At 38.1% G+C, this 13,453-nt stretch overlaps 1 protein-coding gene across 1 annotated transcript; it reads right to left on the reverse strand.

Moving 5' to 3' along the window:
- Positions 1 to 251: 251 nt before the first annotated feature.
- On the reverse strand, positions 252 to 1,238 carry LOC141631645 (uncharacterized). The gene is made up of 2 exons (XM_074444286.1): positions 786 to 1,238; positions 252 to 647 (listed from the first exon to the last, which is right to left on the reverse strand). The coding sequence occupies exons 1-2, from the start codon at positions 1,236 to 1,238 to the stop codon at positions 252 to 254; spliced, it is 849 nt and encodes a 282-aa protein (XP_074300387.1).
- Positions 1,239 to 13,453: the final 12,215 nt, after the last annotated feature.

Raw genomic sequence — 13,453 nt, forward strand, 5'->3', positions numbered from 1 at the left:
ACTCTTCCTATGGTCGACTTGATTGTATTCCCACGTATTCGCATAACCAGTTCACTCTTGCATTTGAGAACTAGCACCCGGGGTTGTGGTACTAGTCCTTCAATCCTGCACTTGTTTCTGCTTACCCAAATTTGATAACACAGGCTAGCCACTGCCATAGCTAGCACCTGCTTTACCACCAGGGACCGTGATCTAAACCCACCACATGATAAAATCTTGCCGAGGCAGCTTAATCATCAGCCAGTTCTGCATTAAGGCCAGACATCTAGAGCTGAACTACCCTGAAAAAAGAGATGATCAATGGTTTCAGCATCACTACCACACATGTAACATACATTAGTCTGAATAATCCTCATCTTCACAAGCCTATCCATAGTGAGCAATCTTCTGTGAGCAATCAACCATATATTGAATTTATGTCTTGGGATAATTAGAGAGTTACTGATCCAGGGGTGCCAACTCTTGACAATACTTGCATCAACAAGCCACTGGTAACCCTTCTTGATCTCATAAGAAGCTATGCCCTGATTCATAAAGAATGGCTTCATAATTTCCTTAACCCAGCAAATCTTTTTCCAAGCCCAACTGACCCCAACACCAGGTTTGTAGTCAACCCAAATCTGATTCTTGATATAAATAGCATGTATCTAGCGTACCCACAAATGATCAGTTTTGAAGGCAAGCCACCATACATACTTAGCAACAGCGGCCACATTCCACCAGTGAAGTTGCTTCAAGCCAAGCCCTCCTTTTTTGGTAGATTGACACACCTACTCCCAAGAAACCAAAGCTGGACTCCCCTTACATTCGTTACCATACCATAAAAATTTCCTGCACAGGGCTTCAATCCTACTAATAATGGTCTTTGGAAGAATAAAAATGCGTGCCCAATAGTTATGCAGTGTGCTAAGAATAGATTTGATGAGGACAACTCTCCCCGCATATGAAAGTTTCCTGGCACCCAATCCATGAATCCTCGCACTAATCTTCTCAATAAGGCATTGGCAGTCATCCACCCCAAGCCTCTTAGGAGTAATGTTCACTCCCAAGTATTTAAAGGGAACTTTGCCCCTTCTCATTCCAGATAATCTTTCCAGCATAACCATGGTACTCTCCTCAACACCATTATTATACATATTAGACTTACTTGGACTCATTTGCAAACCAGAGGCTAAGGAGAAAGTTTTGAAAGCTCTCAGCAACAGCAACACAGATTGCTTGTCCCCTCTATAAAACATGATCAAATCGTCTGCAAAACACAGGTGACTGAGATTGACCCTCTTGCAGAAAGGATGGAATCTGAACTCAGGTCTGAAAAGGTTTCAATCTCCCCGTGTAGTTATCTTGATAAATTCTTTTAATTACTTCACTTGTTCTCTTTTGTCATGTAGATCTCATCTATTCGAGACCATAGATCTCATCTATTCGTGTATACTATCTATTTAGGTATATAAATCATTCTTTCTTTCGTAGATCTCATTTACTCAAGCATACAAATTATTCTTTGTATTCTTTGTGTCTTCATTTTTCTCCCACCCTATCTTTAGAATAAATACACTAGATATTCAAAGATAGCTTATGAGACACAAATAATGATTTTGAAGTATAAGGAGGACTATCTCATAGATTGACATATAGTTTTAGATTTGATGAGTGTACTTGGTAATTGACATTTCTTTAGGAGAGTTCATCAACTCAACACAACTTTATAATTGATCATACACAAGCCTTAAGCTTGTGGACATATAATGAATCCCATCATCATAGTTGTCTATTGGATCACTTTAAGTAGATGATCATATGTTTCTATGTGCAAGCATATACATACGACTTTTTAGAACAATAAAATACGATAAAAGGGGTGATTTGGGTTGCAAACCAAGCCACCATAATCCAAAATACAACCATTGTTTAGAAAGGATCAACCATTTCCATGTCGAACACGAAAATCAAAATAGTTCTAAAAATCCGAAACAAAACTTAAAATAAGACAATAATAAAAAGCCAAGCTTCATTGGTAGCTACTCCTAGCTCCTTGATGATTTCTCAAGCTTGCTTTTCTTTTCCTTTGTCTTTGCTTGGAGGAGGCCCTATTTACAATAAAAGGGGATACATTATCACAACTTTATATCAAAATACCATAGTTGAATTAGAAACATAAAAGAAAGGATAGTCATTTACCTACTGGAGTGATCTTTCCAGCTTTGATGTCACCAAGGTACTTGGAACAATTCCTTTTCCAATGTCCAACACCATTATAATAATGGCATTTATCAAGAGGACCCTTCTTGGTCTTGGAAGTGCTAGTTTCAAAAGTCTTAGCCTTGGTGGACATGGGATCTTGCCTCTTTCCCTTTTTCCCATTCTTCTTGAACTTCCCCTTGCTCTTAGTGCTTATATTAAGCACATCCTTAGGTGGGTTAACATTTAACCCCATGTCTCTTTCGGCTTGCACAAGTAACTTGTGCAACTCTTCAAGAGACACGTCCTTGTCTTGCATGTTAAAATTCACCCGGAATTGAACATATGCTTTGACTTTGGATAAGGAGTGTAGAATCCTATCTACAATGAGCTCTTTGGGGATTTCAACCTTTTGAAGTTTCAATGTCTCGACTAGCTCCAACAATTTGAGCACGTGAGGGCTAACCTTTTGGCCCTCCTTAAAATCGAGATCAAAGAATGCGGAGGCCGCCTTATATTGGACGATCCTCGGAGCTTGCGAAAACATTGTCACAAGTTTGAAATAGATTTCATTAGCGGTGCCCATTTTAAAGGCTCTCCTTTGGAGATCCGCCTCCATTGCAAAAATCAACACATTTTTCATAGCGGCGGACTCTTTGTGGTAAGCCTGATATGCTTCCCTAGTGGCGGCACTCGAACTAGCATTAGGTTCGGGTGGAGAGGCCTCGGTGAGGTAACGAAGCTTGTCGTCACCTTGGGCGGCTAATTTGAGTTGGGCATCCCAATCGGAGAAATTTGACCTATTCTTTTCAAGTTTACAACGATCCATGAAACATTAGTGAGAGGTGCGGCATTGCTGTTTGGTGCGGCCATTGTTATGAGAAATAAAAGTGGTCTACAAAACGAAAATGGAAGGAATAAAACATTTGTCGTTTTCAAAATAATAATAATACTCGTAAATTTTAATTTAAAAAAGTTTTATTATATTTATCTAGTGACCTCTACCCAACTTGATAAATGATTCCAAGACCCAAATTCATATTAACTTAGGCATCGGTAAAGCCGAATACAACCCTTATCAATATAACTCGATGGATTAACTTTTTAATCGATTCTACTTTTAGAACTCTTGGTCGATAAACTTACATTAAAATTTATCTTTAGCCCGAAACACATCTGGCAACCGTCGAGAATACTTTCGTTGAGTTCAACCCAAATTTCGAATAAATGTGTCCATGATCCAAATTTATATTAACTTGGGCATCGGTAAAGCCGAATACAACCCTCATCTTTATAAATTCGGTGGGTAGACATTTATCACCCACTTCCTCTACGTAACAAGGTTTGTATCCTGGTAAAGCCGAGTGCACTCCCTCACGAAATAGGTTTTCATGGTTTCTACTTTTTGGTAAGGCTAAGTCTCAATTGTTTATTTTAGCGAGAGGTCATGTCAATTTATTATCTATCACGTTTTAAGTGAACTAAAGCGGTGAACTACGATAATTGTAATTGACACGGTCGATAAAGTCGATAAAATGATAATGCATGTTTTATTTATGGCGATTTAGCGATGCATGCAACATATAAATAAAATGCAAAGCATAAATAAAATCCTAGTATGGCCTTCCTATAATAGTAAATCTAATAAACTATTACAAATTCAGAAACCAACACCTTTGGTCCCTTGAACATCGGTCTTCGCACGCATTTCAAGGCAACATTTTCTTTGATGGATCCCTTCTCGAGTGGCACCGTCTTCAAGGAACTCCGGAATAAATAAATTACATAATAAATTACATAATTTCCTATTATACATTTGTAATTAAAATAAAATAAATCTATTAAATTACAAAACGGTGATACGAGATCACAATAAATTACAACCGAATAGATATTCCCATACATTTCGGGTAATATCAATTAAAACTAAGGTCATACTAAGTAAAATTACATAATTCAAAAATTACATAAAAATTAAAATATGACAATCATAAATAAAATGCAGCATTATAATATGTATGAACATGCTCAATTTTATGCCAAATCGCCTTTAAGGAGCCAATATCGTATATTAATCGGTTTTTACGGATTTGCGTGATTTAACCTTTTATAATCATAATAATTACATAAAATCATATTTATGTACAAGTTAATTATCCTAACCATCTTAGGACTCAAAATTAGTCTCCACTAACATTTGACAATAATTAACCTAGATTTCTTAATATTGTTCATAAATGGACCTAAAATACAAAATTATGTCATAAACTTCAAATTAAATCATAAAAATTTCAAATAATTACAAAATCTCTTGTTAAGACTTGCATGGCTACCAATAGGTGGCCCTTTGAAAACCGGTGGGGAGGGGTGTCTAGTGCCCAATGCATGAGCTCATTTTCTTCCCAAGAAAATAGATTTGCATGGCTACAAATAGATGTGCAATCATTTTGCATTCCACTTAATTATTTAACACAATTTAAACATTATACTCCCTCCATTTTTCGGCACTTACATAAAATAGGAGGTCCATTTTATATTTTGTCATTTGTCAATTGTCACAAGTTACTAGTCATGTGAAATTGTCATGTATTCTTAACATATTAAAAATCAACGTATTAATAAAAGTATGTCATGTAAAAAATCGACTTAGTAATTCATAATTACTTGTACCAAAACGGTTTGTCAATTATAAATCACAACGTCTTGTATTTATAATAAATTATTCATTCAGTTCCAATTGTTTCGTAAACAATAATTTTATCTAAGTAATAAAACAATTTGATTACTTAGACCGTATCTTATTTAATCGAATTAAAATAAGATGCGTCAATAATACTCAGAAAATTGTCCGTCAATTTCAAGCAATTTAATTAACCCGTATCGACATACGGTCAATTAAATAATCAATTAAGAGTGTTACCCTTTCGGTATGACCTAAGGGGATCAACTGATCACCACCGTCGCACGACATTAATGTCAAACTCTAGTCATTGAAAATCCTAAGCTATTCAAGCTAAAAGGAGAAATAAGAAGTTTGAAAAGATACTTGTTATAGTAAGAAGTTACTCAAAACTAGTATTTTCTAATATGCTAGGACTTATGAGAAGTGCTAGGCTAATCATCTTGAGAATTGTTGCAAGACTCTACAAAACATATACCTAGTGCATTACGAGTTGGTGGAACACTTGACTAGTGTGAGTTATATCATCCACCACAATTCGTTGGTTATGTGATAAACAACAAGAAAGTTCTTTCAAGATAAAGAACCTAAACCTAGGTTGGGAACCTAGATATGTACTTGGTAAGGTTCATGCTATGAGAGATAACATGAATATAAAGGAAAGTGCAATACAAGAAGTATGAACACATGGACACATGGTATGTTAAACTTCTATTGTAATCGACTAGTGTTTACACACTTACGATATACATCACAAGGTTGTAATATGGTATTGACTACCCGAATGTGATGTTGACATTCGTCGTTTGAGTTATTATTAACTCACCTTATACTTTGTTACATCCAAACGGGTTGTAGAGACAATTGAACCCCGTTAAAGTGAACACGGATTAGCATTGTATTCGCCCATAGTCACTTACATGAGGTGACGTCTCGAACTGACTAGAGTGTGATGCGATTGATGGCAAGTTCAAATGCCATAGAGTCATATGAGATGAATAGTCGATCACATAGGCAGACTGTTAGGAACACTTTGTCGGGCCTGATGACCGCTTATAGAGTTCCGGCAAATTTATATAGCCTGGTCGTGGGGAGAGCTACTATAGTATTCTAATGAGTCGATTCATTTGACTAAAGACTGTTCGCCTAAGGTGGCACAGTTTCAGATTAACTTTGATTTATGTTACTATGACCTTCGTAAATGGGGTCAAATGGGCATATTTTGGGTTATGATGGTTGTGGCTAGTCGAAGGGAATAAGTGCGATAGGAATTGTCCACCTCTTGTCAGGGTTATAACAATATCTCAAGGAAACCACTCTCGATATGATCACTTGAAAGTACGACCTGAAAGACACCTTGTATTGAGTGGGAGATAGTAATAGGACAAGAGAATTGGTGACGCACACTTGTCGAGGACAAGTGAGAGATTGTTGGAATATGTGTCCTCCGACAATAATGCGATCACAACTGTTGATCATGATGATCACATGTTTAAATCTCATTTTAAGAATACATGTGGAATGTAATATTTTACAGTCAACTGGTCCACACATATCGGTAATTATTGGCTGACTAGAGTTTGACATTACTGTCGTGCGACGGTGGTGATCAGCTGATCTCCTTAGGTCATACCTAAAGGGTAACACTCTTAATTAATTATTTAATTGATCGTATGTCGATACGGGTTAATTAAATTGCTTGAAATTGACGGACAATTTTTTGAGTATTATTGACGCATCTTATTGTAATTCGATTAAATAAGATACGGTCTAAGTAATCAAATTGTTTTATTACTTAGATAAAATTATTGTTTACGTAACAATTGGAACTGAATGAATAATTTATTATAAATACAAGACGTTTTGATTTATAATTGATAAACCGTTTTGGTACAAGTAATTATGAATTAGTAAGTCGATTTTGTACATGACGTATTTTTATTAATACGTTGATTTTTAACATGTTAAGAATACATGACAATTTCACATGACTAGTAACTTGTGACAATTGACAAATGACAAAATATAAAATGGACCTCCCATTTTATGTAAGTGCCGAAAAATGGAGGGAGTATAATGTTTAAATTGTGTTAAATAATTAAGTGGAATGCAAAATGATTGCTCACTTATTTATAGCCATGCAAGTCTATTTTCTTGGGAAGAAAATGAGCTCACGCATTGGGCACTAGACACCCCTCCCCACCAGTTTTCAAAGGGCCATTATAGAGGTTTTTCTCTCTAGTAATTCATACTACTTTACATAATAATTCTAGTGTAAGAAATATAATTTCCTCTCTACATCTTATGAAAATTAAAGAGATAAAATCTCCAAAAATCCTTCCTCTTGACCGAAATTGCAAGAGACCAAAATAAATATTTTGGGTCAATTTTTTAGAAAGATTAATATTGTTCTAGTTCAAATAATATTAATTTTTAAGAGGTTAACTTGGGTATTCATCTTTGGGTGGGATTCTAAGCTTGAATCTTTGTTCATCCATATAAGGAAAGCTCAAGAACAAGTAAGAGGGAGATCTTACTTGTGCCCATTAATCCGAAACTCCCATAGTAAGAAAGACGATTTCTTCTCTATTTCTAATTATGTTTGCATGCATAAGATCTAGATTTAATTTTATGACTAAATTAAATTGTAACATATATGAATATGTTAAATAAATGAGATTAATATTTCAAACACACTCGATCGAGTGCCCAACATACTCGACCGAGTGCCCCGACTCCAGACTCCAAACAGACCTTCTGACCATTAACATACTCGACCGAGTTGACAAGCCACTCGATCGAGTGCCCCCATGTACTCGATCGAGTACCCCAAAACACGGTTCTGACCATAAAACGTCAACCTATCCACTCGATCGAGTTAATCCCACTCGATCGAGCACCTCACCTACTCGATCGAGTGCCCCCCCACTCGATCGAGTCATGAAGACTCGTATACACTACCCGCATGTTATCTCACTTACCCCAACGTAATATGCAATCTTTATAATCTCAGCATCATAACTATAGCTAAGCATGCAAATCTACGCAATTCTTCATATAATCAACAAAACGATCTACTTCATGCTATCAAATGCCACATTATAAACACCCAACATACTTCAAATTCAATTCACATATAAAACATATCTCTTCAACTTTTAACCATATTTTCAATTCTCCAATTCTAACATCCAACAATTCACGACACATACCGTTACGTTCACATACAAACCAAAAGACAACACATACAACCCTGACACACATCCCCATGTGACCGGTTCAAAATTGCAGGGCGAGTTCGCGACGTTAGGACGTCTCCCAAGCCTTTGCATTAGCTCCTACAAATTTTACCCCGAGTTCATTTTAATTGACTCCCTATGTTCATTATATTCATTAGTTACAGGTTTCAGGATCGTCTCTCTGATACCACTTTGTGACACCCCCATACTCCAAGTGCCTTACCAGGACCACTCAGGTATGAGAACGTCACCATCTCGGTTTCCCAAGGCAGTGATAATCAAATGACAATAAAGAAACATAATTTAAATAACCAAACTGTTTATAGTGATTACAAGCCCAAAACCAATCTGATAAAAGGAACAGTACATGTTCTCTAAAACCAAAGGTCTAAACAACTAAAGTGTGACAGCGGAAGACTCTAATCAGCTCGTGGTGACACATCCCATCTAGCCCGAATGCCTCTTGTCAAACCTGCTCAATAACTGCTCACCATCCCCGAATGGATCACCAAAGTTTTTAAAACAATTAAACGGGGTCATTACTAATTTCACAAAACAAGATACAACATAACAATTACAAAATAACACAATCGTCACATCAAACCCCGGTCTCGATGTACAATCTCCACGTAACTGACTACACACAAAAGTGTGTAGCCCTGCCAGAGTACCCATCGCAACAGATACTCCACACCGCCAGTGGGGGACCGCAGCCGTACCCACCAAATCCCCGCTCATCTCCATCGAGCGATAAGCCACGTCCACTAATGTGCACATCCCTTTTGTGGCAGGTTTCACAGAAGGTGAATCATGGGCGTGAAGCCACTCTCGCAAGTGACTCCACTCAGCAAGGGACACGCCCCAAAGAACACAGACAAGCAATCAGGAATCACAATAAAACTCAACAATAGTCTGAAACAATCCAGAACTCTAAATACAGCATAATTCACCACACATATCATGTAATTAATATTGAGTAGGGAAAACCCTACCTGGAATGCAATCACAAGCAGCAGACGATCTAACAGATGGCTAAAAAACGCTCTTCTATGAATCCTCCTCCTATTCACATAATCACATAATTACTAACAATCATAATTAACCACCAAAACCCCCAATCCCCCAAATTAGGGTTTAAACAAACTTAACTAATTACTATAAAATTGGTACGTAGATCTTACCCTCGACGCAAGGATCACAAGGATGTAAAGAACGATGAAATCCGACCTCTCAAGCTCCGGGATTTGTCAATAACACGGGTGCTGTGAAGAACGTAGGTTGAATCTCCTTTATAAAGTTACTAGGTTTGTAAAAGTGATTTATGAAGATGACGGAAAGAATTATATATTAATCCGTGTTATTAACAAAACCCGTCGAATTAATACCCGCTAACCGAGCTACTCGATCGAGTATTAGACGTACTCGATCGAGTGCCACTTACTCGATCGAGTACCCAGGCTACTCGATCGAGTACCCTACAGACAGAATACTGCTTCTAAAAGCAAAACACCCTTACTCGACAGAGTAAGGCCCACTCGATAGAGTACCCAGAGACTCATAAAACCGTAGTATTATAGTTAAAGGTGGTGGCTTGTGCGGTTGTTGCCAGATAATTCAAACATGGGCGGTTGTTGCGGGTTTTGGTTGTTAAACCGTATATTGGCTAGCAATAGGACCACCGTGTCTTGACCTAGACCTAACCTAGGATGGGTGGCTGCTAGTGGTACCACCGTGAGTCAGAGGAGACCACGGTGGTGGTTGCTGGTGGTGTATGGCGGTTGTGTATTGGGTGGTGTTGCCATGTGTTATTGTTGGTTGTGTTGTGAGGGTTGTTGCTAGGGCATGGTGCTGACGCCATAATAGGTGGTTGGTGGTGGTAGTTGATGGGTGGCTGGGTTGGTGGCTGTGGTGGCTCACGGTAGAAGTGGTGGTTGGTGGTATTGGTGTCAGGATTAGGCGTTTTTACACGGGTTTTGTGTGGGTTGTGCAAGGGTGTTATAACACGGGTTAAACCCGTGTATGGTTGGGTATGTTTGTGGGTTTTGAACACGAAATTGACACGGGATTGGTTGGTTATTTTGGGATTTGTTAAGACGGGTTGATAAATAATAAATTATGTAATAATAAAATAATTAATATAATTAAAGGTAATTAAATCAATTGATTATAATTATCTAGTAATTGCAAATATTATACGTGCTAGGTGACGGATTTGTTGAAGAATACTTTTAGTTGATTTCTTGGAACTGCGTAGTTGAAATATTTGCTTGCCAGGTAGGATATCTACTCAACTGTGTTTTTTTGTGGTTATATCGTTCATCTGGCATGTTTGTTTGGTTGGTTTATAGCCTTTGGCTGATATATTGTTGTGGATTGTTTCGCTGAAGTATACTATCTTTGTTGCATTCATTGGCATGTCATATGCATATTGATTATCAGTTATTGTGATTTAGGCCAAGGCTGGTGCTGCATTTGCAGACTTGTTGTTGGTGTCCTCATATTTATTCTGGTTTAAGGCCCAGGCTGGTTCTGTAGACTTGTCTCTGGTATCCTCAAGTGTATCCTGGTTTACTCAACTTCGGTTGAGGGTTTTCCCCGGGCCTGAGATGGACGGTTGTATCGGGTGTTAAGAACAGTTGCATTGTATTTGCATATCATTCATATTATTATTGTGTTTCATAATTGTTGAATTTATTTCCAACTCGACTTTTTGGTTGACGTGTGTTTGCTGTGTCAAAATAAAATGATGTCTGCTTTAACTGATGGCATCCTGTGGTAAACCAATTAATATTTCCGGTTAATTGGGGCGCAGATTAAATAACAGGTACTTGAATTAGCTGAAAAGGGAGCATGGGATGCGTGAGGCTTGGAGGACATACTTAGTAGTCTAGATTACTTAGTTCAGACAATTGTTATTTTGTTATTCACTTTATTTAATTTCCTCTGCGAGATGTATTTAATTACATTACAGTTATTCAGTTTGGATACGTTGCAATAAAACCATTTATCTTTTAAATTATTTAAAGGACTTTGGTTTTGTTTGCCTTTGTAATCACCGCCTCAGGAAACTGAGATGGTAACACTTACATTTATCTATGAATGCCTAGTAAAGGTTTTTAAATAAATGAGGGTGTTACAAGTATACACCTCAAAATTTTCACTCCTCTCTGGTAAGGCTGAGATAGGAGTTGTGGTCAAGTGCTCCTTAAGAGTTTGTAAAGCTGTCTCACAACTCTCAACCCACCTAAACTGGTTCTCCTTCCTCATCAAAGTTGTTAAGGTCTTGGCTATTTTAGAGAAATCTTTCACAAATATCCTATAATACCTAGCTAACCCTAAGAAACTCCTAATGTCAGCCACATTCTTCGATCTCACCCAATTAGAATCTGCCTCAACTTTACTCGGGTCCACAGACATTCCTTCTTTCGAAATAACGTGGCCAAGGAAGGCCACTTTCTTCAGCCAGAACTAACACTTACTCAATTTCGCATACAAGTCATTCTCCCTCAAGGTTTATAAAACTAGCCTCAAATGTTGTTCATGCTCCTCTCTAGTTTTCGAATAAACTAGGATGTCATAAGCGAAAACAACCGCAAAATTATCTAGGTAGGCACTAAACACTCGGTTCATTAAATCCATAAATACAGCGGGTGCCTTAGTCAACCCAAAAGGCATTACCACAAATTCATAATGGCCATACTTATTCCTAAAAGCTGTCTTAGGAATATCCCCTTCCTTCTCTCCCAATTGATGTGTTGGCCCAAGAATTATCCTGCCTGATTAGATATAAATCAGGCAATGTCCAAGGCCAAGCTTGAATGAAGGACATCCCACACAAAGCACCGGAATGCCTGAGCAGGCACCAACCAGGAGGGAAAGACAGGCCAGGCATTCATTAAGCCAAGGCTGAGTAGATATCTCACCAAGCCATCTGATAAAGCTTATCCTGAAGGCGTCAGGCAACAACTGAAGCACGATTAGAATCTAGGAAAACACTTCCTACATTCAAGGAAGACCTATTCAACATTTCACACAAATAGCATGGAACATTTGATTAAGCAGAAATAACGGCAGGAAGATTATAGAAGTCAACCAACCATCCCCGGATAAATAGGGCACGTGTCCTATTAATCAGGAAACCCTAAACCACCCTAATGGAACCGTTGCAAGGCTACTATAAATAGAATAGAAGAAGAAAAGAAGAGGATCACTTGCTCACTCACTTACCCACTCTTACTTTACTCTCACACTTGTATTCAACACAATATTTAGCATTATTATTAAGCAGCCGTACTTTACCTTTCGCCTGACATATATATTCCCTGTCAGGGCAACTAAAATCATAGTAATAATCCCTCCTGGCTTGGTGCCCGTGGTTTTTTCCCTTATTCCAAGGGTTTTTACACGTATAAATCTTTGTGTCTTACCCTTGCATTTATTCTTTTACTCTTTCTGTCATATTAGTCAGGCTATTTGTTTTGAATTAGATTACCCTGCAAATTCTTCCCTGGCAGGACCTTATCTCCGTGAGAATTCCTGCCAAAACAATTGGCGCCCACTGTGGGGCATCTAGCTCAAATATAATCAAAACCTAAATCAAAAAAACACAAAAACAATTCTAAAAAATGACTGGAGATAGCATTGAACAACAACCGGCTGCTGCCCAGCAACAACTGTTGGAGATGGAACAACTGAAACAAAATGTGACACCCCCATACTCCAAGTGCCTTACCAGGACCACTTAAGGTATGGAAACGTCACCATCTTGGTCACCCGAGGCAATGATACTCAAATAGAAAATAACGAAACGTATTTAAATGATAATAAAGTTTAGGTGATACAACAAAGTTCCAAAAACTTACAGAAGGAATACAACTGTTCTCCAAAAACCAAAGTACTCAAACAACTAAATAAAACACATCTGAAGACTCTAAGACCGGTGGTGACTCCATCCCAGCTATCCCTCGCATAAGCCATCATACCTGGTCAACAACTGCTTACCATCCTCGAATGGATCACCACAGTTTTTAAAACAATTAACAGGGTGAGTACTGATTACATAAAACAAATGCCACAATCAAACAATATCACAAACAACTCAAACAGCTCAAACCAATCTCCAGTCTCTATCTCCAATCTCCACACAACGAACTACACACTAAAGTGTGTAGCCCTGTAATAGTACCCATCGCAACAAGTACTCCTCGCCGCCAGTGGGCGACCGCCGCCGTTCCCACCTAAGCCCCGCTCATCTCCATCGAGCGTTAAACCCATGTTCATTAATGTGCACATCCCTTCTGTGGCGGGTTCCACAGAAGGCGAATCAAGGGCGTAAAGTCACTCCCGCAAGTAA

The sequence above is a fragment of the Silene latifolia genome, chromosome Y, assembly GCF_048544455.1.
Source record: "Silene latifolia isolate original U9 population chromosome Y, ASM4854445v1, whole genome shotgun sequence".
Taxonomy (NCBI): Eukaryota; Viridiplantae; Streptophyta; class Magnoliopsida; order Caryophyllales; family Caryophyllaceae; genus Silene; species Silene latifolia.

Bases quoted from the DNA above. Each gene is read 5' to 3' on its own strand.
- LOC141631645 (XM_074444286.1), bottom strand. From the start codon at position 1,238: ATGTTTTATAGAGGGGACAAGCAATCTGTGTTGCTGTTGCTGAGAGCT. The intron at 648-785 runs GTTTCTTGGGAG...TGGGTACGCTAG, and splicing joins GTAAGGGGAGTCCAGCTTTG to ATACATGCTATTTATATCAA.